This window comes from Dreissena polymorpha, chromosome 14 (genome assembly GCF_020536995.1).
Source record: "Dreissena polymorpha isolate Duluth1 chromosome 14, UMN_Dpol_1.0, whole genome shotgun sequence".
NCBI lineage: Eukaryota > Metazoa > Mollusca > Bivalvia > Myida > Dreissenidae > Dreissena > Dreissena polymorpha.
The window spans coordinates 16,536,000-16,546,708 of NC_068368.1; the positions used below are offsets into that span (position 1 = coordinate 16,536,000).

The following is a 10,709-nucleotide window of genomic DNA, read 5'->3' on the forward strand; positions in this document are numbered from 1 at the left end:
TCTGCCAGTCCGTTTTCGGTGTCAGCTTCTTTTCCTGGTATCGTACCTCGCTCTTGTATCGCCGCTCTTAACCTTCTCTGAGATTGTCTCCGGGGTCACCGCGCTCTTGGCCGTTGAAATATTTGCCACAATATCCTCAATGCAAAGGTTCAGTAACTTCTGTATCTTGTATCTGTCCGCAAAAAGCAGATACTCTCCGTTGATTTCCGCTTGGATTCCTCCGATATGGTGGTCTTTCCGAAGGCTTAGATAGTTTTCCATCAATACCTTTTCGCACTCTCTTCTTAACTTGTACATTTCATATTCTTTGACCAATGGTATCAACTGTTTTGCGGACTTCACTGCAAAGGAAACAGTTGCAACATAGATGCACAATCTTTCAATGTATAGTGTCGTCAAAGTACTTGTAAAAAATGTTCATATTCATAGAAGGATGAGGAGTTTATAAGATTGATATCTTAAGATGGATATACTAGAGAAGTACTGGTACGAAACCCTGGTAATTCTCGCGTGTATCGGTGCTATACACTGAGCACGTAAAAGAACCAATGTATCTATTCGCAAAGAGCTAGGGTATAGCACCCGGATTCCTTGTATCCCAATACTGTCTCTTCTGCTTGCTGTCTCTTCAGCAAAACCAAAGGACCCCATTGGAAATAAGTGCTTGCACTTTCATGGGTTATCCTTGGCCGCAAGGTCAAAATAAATACATCAAATCAAATCAAATCAAATTTTATTTTAAGTCGGTACATGTGTAACAAAGAAACATTAGCTATGAATAGCTATTAACCGACATAATACACATACATACATACATACTATTGTATTTGCCGTATTAATGCTAGACATTTGTGGACTATTCTATAAATATATATTGCGAAGTCTTATTTGTTTATATTTAATACGGTAATAAACTTCTACTGATAAGACCTTCGTGTTGGTTATTTGCGTGTGATAATTACGATGTCCGTGACACTATTTAAGAAAAATCGTTCGTAAAGACATTTTAATGTTGATATTTTTTCAAAACATAAAATAATTATTTTAAGAGTTTATTATGATAAGTGATTTTTGTCTCCATACGCAGTAGTCTCCCTTTTCTTTATTTAAAGGGAGAAAACTTCATATTTGGGTTGCGGGAATTCGTACCTACTTTCGTTTTAAACGATACTTCACCTAACATTCCATTGTTTGTGTGTCGTCAATGTATGTTGACATTATTTCTTTCTCATTTATTCTTGTGTGATATGTAATCTTTGGGGGGTCTTAGTATGTTGCAATGACGGTACTAAATAAAATACTGTATTGATTGTTACAAAAACCTGTATTGATTGTTATAGATAGTATGATTAGTTGATATGCCATACGTTCATAATTATTCAAATTTTGATCTACGAATGTGTGATACTCGAACGCAAATTATTAGTGTGTACACTGTACAGCATTTAACGCATCTGATAACGAAGCTCTCAATGTGAGCTTTGTCTTTTGTGGTCAGTCTATGTCCGGCGTAAGTGTCGTGCTTTAAGGACGTACGCGGCAGTTTTAATGCAAATTTTGCTCCACCTAGAATTTGATAAATTTTGGTATTTAAGTAGAACCATCTGTTGTGGATAGAAAAATAAAAATCATGGGTCACCGATGTTGTTCATTTTTTATTCGCTCTTGAACAACAAGCATATTTCAGCACAAGAACAATTACCAAAAAGATAATAACATAAAAATTTGAGTAAATTAATGAGAAAAGTGTTGAAAACAACCCCTATTTATCACAAAACTTGTAATACTGATTTAATGTCACTGCAATTAAAACAAAATTTAACGTGAATCGATTGATTCATGTTTTTCATCAATTTTTAAAAATAAAAAAACAACAACAGAATTTCACATATGAAAATAAACAAAATGCATCAAAGTCATTTTTATTTTTATATGCCTTCCTGCACCTAGATTTTTTCCAAATTTGCCTAAATGTTAAATGAGTTATAACTTAAAACAAATATAAAAAAGAAAACAATAGGTCACTGAGGTCGTTTGTTCACAAAAGCGGTTTAATTGCATGTGTTAAAATTCAATTTAAAAAACACAGTGAAAACCATGTACATGGTGAAGGTCAAAACACATACTAGTACATATATTTCTGTTTGCCAATTCAAAAGTAGATTTAAATGTAAATAAAAACACAAGTTATTTGTAACAAGATCAGTAAAAGGTAAATACAGCATCCAACTAAAAAAAAAGAGGTAAACAAAACATTAAAGGGGAATATCGACGGTATAAGTTGTAATTCTTGACATGACTTGGTCAATGTTTTTATGTATGCATATGCTAAGTAGATTTTAATTTAAGTGAAAACACAAATTATGTCTAGCAAGATCAAACAAATATAAGTTTATACTGAACCAAACAAAAAAAGGTAATTGAATAAATTTAAAGGGGCATACCACATTGTCTTTTTAAATTCTTGATATGACTCTACCATTTTATTATTGTATGCACATGTAGATTTGAATATAATGAAAATACAAATTATAAATGATGTGTATCGACGTCATTACATTAGGTTAATTAAGTATTCAATTTAAAACAATACGTATACAATACACTTTAAGGGGAATATCAACGGTTTTAATGGTGATTCTTGATATGACTTCACCAATTCACGGCATATCATTTGTATGAATTAATGAACATTAACGCAGTACCATATTATTGGAATTGTTAGGGAAATATATATGATTTTTTTATCTACACAGTTTGTGTACAATAAAAATCTAATACAACTATTGCATTTTTAGGAAAACGTTAAATACCTTTCCGCATATAGATTTCATTCCAATTTAACCAAATGGCTCGTGGGCTTACTGACGTATGGTCGGACAAAGCCAATTCTATATCCCTCCGCCTTTAGAGGGGAATATTGACTAAGTCACCAGGCCCTTTTGTTTACAATAACAATTCAAAATACAACTCGCAGTCAAACAATACATACTAAGTTCCAACACATCACGAATGAAAATCAACAAAATAAATAAATATCCGATCCTGTTCGCTCAATATAATGCGGGTTATTGTTCTGTCAAATGTTAGAAGAATATATCTTATTGAGAATCGAGAATCGATTACATACTTGTATTTTAAAGGCTGTTGTTTTTCCCGTTTCAGAATACGGGCCTTATCAAATTCCCCTATGCTACACGTGATCCCATGTCTTGTCTTAAGCATTTAAACGTGTAACAAAAAAAAAGGATTCCACTATATTAAGTTAGAAAGATTTAGATTGCATTGCATTCGTGTAATATGACGTTATGTGTGTAGTATAAATGGGTTGCAGGTGCGGTACCGGCGCACGCTCAAATACTTTGCTTAACGATTGACCAGCCTGTAAATGTCTTAGTGTACATGTATGTGTTTTTTAATCATTTGCTTACCAAAAATAAACACAATGTTTGTTTTTTTCCAATCATATTGGTCAGAGAAAAATAAATTAAGCGCAAAAAGTATGCATGTATTATATACACATGCGGCAAGATGCACCACCATCCGCACATGGTTAAGAAGTATCAGAGCGTCGTGGATGAATAATTTTGATTCATCAGATATTCTATGTAGTAAATTATCTTAAACAACACTATATAAAAGTTGATACCTTAAGCCGTTGTTTGAGAAATTTAAGTTTTCCGATTTGTTTTTTAAGCATTAGATGAAACTTGCATAACAATTTTAATTATATTCTTTATATAAAACACATATACTTTGATGGCATGTTTTAAATATATGATGAGTCAATTACAAAGCTTAATTTGAAGGAAAGCTCGTTCTTGCGACACAAACATTTTCAGTTATAAGGAACTTCTTGATTGTTGTTACAAAAACGCGATAAAAAATGTTTTTTTTTATAGTCGCAGGAATGATGGTCGATTCTAACTGTGTTATTTAGGGGCTGCATATTGTTTATCAATTTTCTAAACTTCATAGTACTTATTTCTTGTCATCATTCCCTTATTGAATATGCATCCCGTTTGTATTCGAATATCCGAAAAAGCATACACTTATTGCGCAACCGGTGTTACAGTCAAAACAAATTTGCGTAAAACTAAACTGCCGCGTACGTCCTTAAAGCTCTTTACATCTGTGCATGCCACATTGTTATTATGATAATTGATTTTTGTCTCCAGACGCAGTAGTCTCCCTTTTCTTTATTTAAAGGGAGAAAACTTCATATTTGGGTTGCGGGAATTCGTACCTACTTTCGTTTTAAACGTTACTTCACCTAATATTCCAGTGTTTGTGTGTCGTCAAGGTATGTTTACATTGTTTCTTTCTCATTTATTCTTGTGTGTTATGTAATCTTTGGGGGGTCTTAGTATGTAGCAATGACGGTACTAAATAAAATACTGTATTGATTGTTACAAAAAACCGTATTGATTGTTATAGATAGTATGTTTAGTTGATATGCCAAACGTTCATAATTATTCAAATTTTGATCAACGAATGTGTGATACTCGAACGCAAATTATTAGTGTGTACACTGTACAACATTTAACGCATCTGATCACGAAGCTCTCAAAGTGAGCTTTGCCTTTTGTGGTCAGTCTATGTCCGGCGTCAGTGTCGTGCTTTAAAGCTCTGTACATGTCACATTGTTAACATTGTGTCAATATTAGCTTGTTACTTTTTAGAGGTCACCTTTTCCACTATGGATGAAACTTGGTCAGAATGTTGTCTGCAAAATATAAGGCAAAGTTCGAATCCATGTCGCGTGTGTCAAAATACTAGGTCGTCAGATCGAATCATAGAAAAAAATCTATTAACACGCTAGAATGCACCTGTATGTAGAATTATTGATGAAACTTGACCAGATGTTTTATCTTTACAATATCAAAACTAAGTTTCAATCCGGGGTTAAATTGTGTCGAAAATCTTTAACCACTCTCGAGGACACATGTATGACTTCGTAAGAATGTTTATCTAGACAATATCTAAACCAAATTTGAAACTGGTTGGTATGTCTAAAAGTAGTGATGTATTAGTATTGGTAGGATCAACAGTGCCAGTAGTAGAAGTAGAATGACAGTCCTGAATTAAAAAAAATATATCAAAACAAAGTTTAAATGCTTACATTTACTACATACATGCTTTATTTCAGATTATATACAATGTCCAGTATTCGATTAAGCTGCCTGTCGTCTTTTTGCACCGAAAAGCACTTGCAAGCGCACTTCGCAAACCCCAGTTATGGCGGTGGACAAATCAAACATATATATTACCCACTCTTTGACAACGACGCAGTAATTATCTTTGAAGATCGGTTAAGTATGTCAATTGTTTTACTTACATACGAATATTTGTCTTTTTAAGTGACACAACTGATAAAATTAAAATAAACGAATGGCTAACATTTACCTCATTATTAGTTTTATTGAAGCAAAGAATGTATCCTTATGAATGTACAAATTTTATATCAGCCTATAATTTGCTTTGCAATTTGTCGTTTGAGTTATGCGCACGATACAGTATTGGTCAAACATTTATGCCTCGCCCAACTTGCAGTTAAATTTGAAATATGTGCAAAAGTTATGAGCATTTCGCAATGTTTCGAAATCTTGACCTTTTAAATCTTGATCTTAAAATTAGCAAGTTTCTTTATTTCACAAAGAATAATAAGTAACATAATTTGGATGATCGTATGTCACACCATTCTGTAAATAGCCGTCGGAGACAAACTGGTATATGGAGGAAACAGTAATCATGTTACAAACCCATTCGATAATGACCTTAACCTTATGTTCATCAAAATCAATAAGCGTCTTCCTTTCTCCCTGTTAGCCATCGTGTAGCCATCCTATTCAGATTATCGTAGGATAAGGCTTCCTCAAGAAGTGTGAAATTAATTTCGTGTAACAAGTCCTTTGACCATTTGTTCTTAAAATCCATATGCGTCATACTTTCTCGCTAGTATCGAACATTACAATTTTCATACTTTTAGATCAACAGGTTTTCTAAATTTCAGAATGACTGACCTAACCGACCAATCGACCAACAGACCGACCAACAGACTGGTGTGAAGCAATATGCCCCCGCATTATTGGTTGACATTTTATTTTAGCCGCAGATTGTGTCAGTAGGCATAAAGAGCATGTTATTGAAGGGGAGGAAATTGATGTGCGACCATTAACGTACCCGCCGGTATGTAAAGCATTAAGTTTAGGGCATAATTATATCATTATTTGTAATATAACATACTGTAAAAACAATTCCGATTTTGTTGGCTCACCTGGCAACAAAGTGCTAATGTTGTGCTTTTGTGATGGTCTGTTGTCCGTGGTTCGTAATGCGTTGTCGAAATTTACCATGTGAACTCGGTTAAAGCTATATGTATAGCCCTATCGTTATAACACCTCGTCAGACCATGCGTACCGACGATTTTTCGGCCGAGTTGGAAACTGGGTCGCAACGGTTAAAAAACTAGGTCACTAGATCTAAGTTCATAAACATCTTGATAACACTTTAGAAATTTATTGTTTAGCAATGAAACTTGCTCAGAACATGTGCGAAATATCAGAATGGTCTGAAAAAAACGTGACCGGGAGAAGGATTATTTCCTTAATTGGCTATATTGAAACCTTGTGAACACTGTAGAAGTAATTTGTGTTGCCTATCATATAAAAACTTGCTCAGATCAATTGCTCTTATATCGCTCAAGTTCTTAAATTGTTCAGCAAATAATACACAAGCTGCCCAGAACAGCTCAGTTCATTCGCGTCCCTTTTGGCCCTCTTGTCATCATATTCCTTTTATATATTTTATTAATAATATCTTGCCCCTTGATTTATCTTACGTAGGCCTTTTTAAGCATTTACAACGGTCTATGTTTTAATCCAATTTTCACCAAGCTTGATATTCCATGTGGGCTATTGTGATCAACGTATGTCCGGCGTTTTTTGTCGTTCTGGGTGCGGTGTGCGTCGTAAACTTTAAGCTGGTTAGAACTGTATATTACACATCTTTCATCCAATTTTTATATTTATCTGGAAAAAAATCTACGACGACAAATTCGAATCTGGGTCATGTGTATTAAAAAACAACTCCGTCAACAAGTCAGACTTTAGATAAATATTCCAACCACTCTAAGGGCCGTAATTAAAACTCAATCTTTATGAAACGGGAGCAAAATGTTGATCTTCACATTGTCTATACCGAGTTCTAATCTGGGTCACGTTCGTTCAGAACCTAGGTACCGGGTCACATATGTAAAAACCTTGTAATCACTCTAGAAGCAACATTTATTCCTCCATCTTGATGGAACTTGGTAACATTTTTTTTTATTGACAATATCTAGGCCGAGTTCGAATCTGTGTCATGTTCATGCAAAAACTATGTCATCAGGTGAAATCTTAGCAAAACCATGTTATCAGTACATATAAAATAACCATTAATAATTCTATCTAGATGAAACCTGGTAAGAACATATATCCTGCCAATCTTAAACTGAATGCGAGTCACGCCCGTTTTAAATCAGGATCCCGAACGAATCTTTGGAAACAAAATGTATCCCTCAATCGTCAAGAAACTTGTTAAATATTTTTATCTTGACAATACCTAGGCCAAATTCGAATTTGGGTCACGTATGTCCCAAAACAAGGTAACAAGGTCAAATCTTAGAAAAACCTGGATACCATTCTAGACGCAAGATGAATGACTCAATCTTGGTGAAACATGGTCAATATGTTTATCTGGACAACATGTAGAAAGAGTTCAAATCTGGACAGCGTCCATCGTTTTACATAGGTCAATTGGACAAAATTAATATGAGAAAAACCTTCAGACTCTAAAGACCACATGTATGACTTTATATTCAGGAAATCACCGTGAAATCAATGTGAGCGCTTAAGGGCCATCGTGGTCATCTTGTTTATTAATATTGATGTAAACCTCGATTTGCATACACATCAAACTGGTCTTTGCAATGACTTGTTTTGATATTGCTTTCGTTCATCAGCCTATAATAGCTCACCTGACCACAACGTGCATATTGTGAGCGTTTGTGATTTCATTTTGCCCTTCGTTCGTCGTTTGTCAACATTTATCGTTTGGGCACTTTGGATGCCAGATCAATTGTCCTATTAATTATACTTAGTCAGAACATATTTCACAATTATTTCTCTTTCGAGTTCAAAAAAGGGGCATGCGTTATCAAAAAACTAGGTCATTATGTCGGACTTAAGAAAAGGCTTGGGATGACTCAATAAGTCTCATGCTTGCCTTATCATCAAGACACTTGCTTTGAACATTGGCCGATTTCGAAAATAGTTCTGATCCGTTGAAAACTTTGCCGCCAGGGGCCAGATCAGTTTAGTATATATATATACTATACTATATATATATATATATATATATATATATATATATATATATGTGTGTGTGTGTGTGTGTGTGTGTGTGTGTGTGTGTGTGTGTGTGTGTGTGTGTGTGTGTGTGTGTGTGTGTGTGTGTGTGTAGTAAAACAATTGTGAAATTTTAGAAGTCACATGTTTGCCGAGTCGTCATGAAACTTTCTAAAACATTTGTTCTAGTGATATCCTGCAGTTTTCCATACATGGCTATAGTAAAAACTTGTGAACACTATAGAAGTCATATTGTTTGCCAAATTGTTTGTTCCAGAAACATCATACGTTGCTGAAAACTGTTAATTTGCGTTGGGTCTCATGTGAGAAACTAGGGATTTTGGTCCTCTTGTTTAAGGTCTTTAACAAACTTCATGCGGAGATGGACCCAGCAGCAGCAAAAATTTTACAAGCGGATCAAGCGATTCGAGATGCAGTAGAACAATGTGACGGTCTTACATTGAGTGTGATGAACGGTGTTATTGTGGGTATAACCGGTAATTGGTTCCAACTGGAATGGGTCTGGGCAAAGATTGAAAGATTTACAAGAGAACAAATACACATTCCATTCAGCACCGACGACAGCGAAAGATTGATCGCACTAGAAAAACTAAGGAAGCTTCTGAACCTTTCACGCAATTTAAAGTGCCTGGTGCAACTAAAAGCAATAGTGGAGATTATACCAAAGCCTCTGATTTTGTTTTGGACGAAGCAGATAATGTGCAAGTGAGTATTTCAGAAAGGTCTTATGGATATGATAACCACGCTGCGACGATGAAACCTCGGAATCGCGACTATAAGGCACAACAGCGAGCGAACACAGCCCAAATTCAGACTGACTTTAAGCTATTAAAGGTCGCTTCCAACTCGCAGGCAACTCACAAATCGGAGACTACATATCCATCGAAACCTGTTTTGAGCCTCGACTTCAAGTATGTAAAACTAAAAGTCAGTGTCTATGTAGGCGAAATCATTATGGCAGAGACAGACGTGATCGTAAACGCAGCCATGGGGCCGCTTTTCAACGGCGGAGGCGTAGCATGGGTCATAGCTTCAAACGCTAGTCCGCAGCTTCAGGAGCAGTGCGACGATTATGTAAAAAAATATGGCAGCGTACCGACGTCGGGCGTCATGCATACGGTTGCTGGCGGAAGGTTGAGGCCCAACGTAAAGCACGTGATCCACGCGGTCGGACCGGTGTGGAACGTCTTGAATCAAGATGACAAGTGTATGTCGCAGTTAACCATGACCTTCTTAAACGCATTGAAGTATGGGAATGAAAAATTGCGTGTGACGTCAATATCTTTTCCACTGATAAGCTCTGGTAGGTGTTCATTTTTGTTGTATTTGATTGAGAATTCTAGAGTTAATTGAAGAAAATAATTATATGTATAGTGTTAACTTAGGTAAAAAGATTGGGCTCATCACTAAAGTTAAAGTTGATAAAAGAGAGAGAGATTGCAGTGAAGACGTACAAAATGAGTTATATAATTATGCACATTGTGTTTTGCAATGGATGGACCGTTATATACGCAGAGTCAAAGTTTTGGTTTTTGAATTAAAATAAGATAACAGTTAATAATCGGTGTGTCATATTTCAGGGATTTTTGGTTGCCCGGTAGAGGTTTGCTCAAGGTCGTTTCTGTACGCAATCCTTCTGTTTGGAAGCCAATACCCTGACGCTGGCTTGAAGGAAATCCACTTAGTAAACAATAACGAGAACAACACCGGTCTTACAGTCGCTTATTTACGAGAAATGATTCATCAGGGAAGTGAGCATCTTTTAGATAAGGCGAGAAGAGTTTACATGGAATATGACGGTACGAGATTTTAACGTAATGCTTACGTCAGGTCCCATAACTAAGAAGTTCTTAAGCTTGCAAATTATATCCTAATCTTATTATCAATCAATTTAATCACAATCTATTGGTAACATGCGTAGATACCACTTTGCATATTTTATTGTTCATTAACGCTTTCAATTTTTTAACTGCCTTGGACTAATGGTGTGGGGAATGTTTACATTTTACTCAACCACTGGGTATCTTTCCGTGTTCCATTTGAAAGTAGTGATTATTTCTGAAGAGTTCATTTTCTCTGCTTTGAGAAAAGCAATTGAAGAATTGCAAATATGTGATTTGTGGTTATTTTCTTTATCAAGTGTCTCTTCAAAATGGTGAGGCATTTAATTGGAGAAAATGTCGAAAGATGAAGTTATTGGGTACGTTTTATGTAGAAATGGGATTTTGTCAATTGTTTTTCCGGCGGTGTAAGAATTGCTAGACGCATTTTCATTTTAGTAATTATATAATATATCATTAT

At 35.3% G+C, this 10,709-nt stretch overlaps 1 protein-coding gene across 2 annotated transcripts; it reads left to right on the forward strand.

Annotated features, from left to right (window-relative positions):
- Nucleotides 1–4,206: 4,206 nt before the first annotated feature.
- On the forward strand, nt 4,207–10,709 carry LOC127858647 (macro domain-containing protein lmo2759-like). 2 transcript variants are annotated; one of them, XR_008038995.1, is made up of 5 exons: nt 4,207–4,303; nt 5,150–5,316; nt 6,110–6,189; nt 8,746–9,711; nt 9,989–10,709. XR_008038995.1 is itself a non-coding variant. In XM_052395863.1 (2 exons), exons 1-2 carry the CDS (start codon nt 9,162–9,164, stop codon nt 10,219–10,221), a joined length of 783 nt encoding a protein of 260 aa, XP_052251823.1. In that variant the 5' UTR covers nt 8,960–9,161; the 3' UTR covers nt 10,222–10,709. The 2 variants fall into 2 exon arrangements, 1 of the variants encoding a protein (XP_052251823.1); XM_052395863.1 differs by lacking the exons at nt 4,207–4,303; nt 5,150–5,316; nt 6,110–6,189 and having other exon boundaries at nt 8,960–9,711.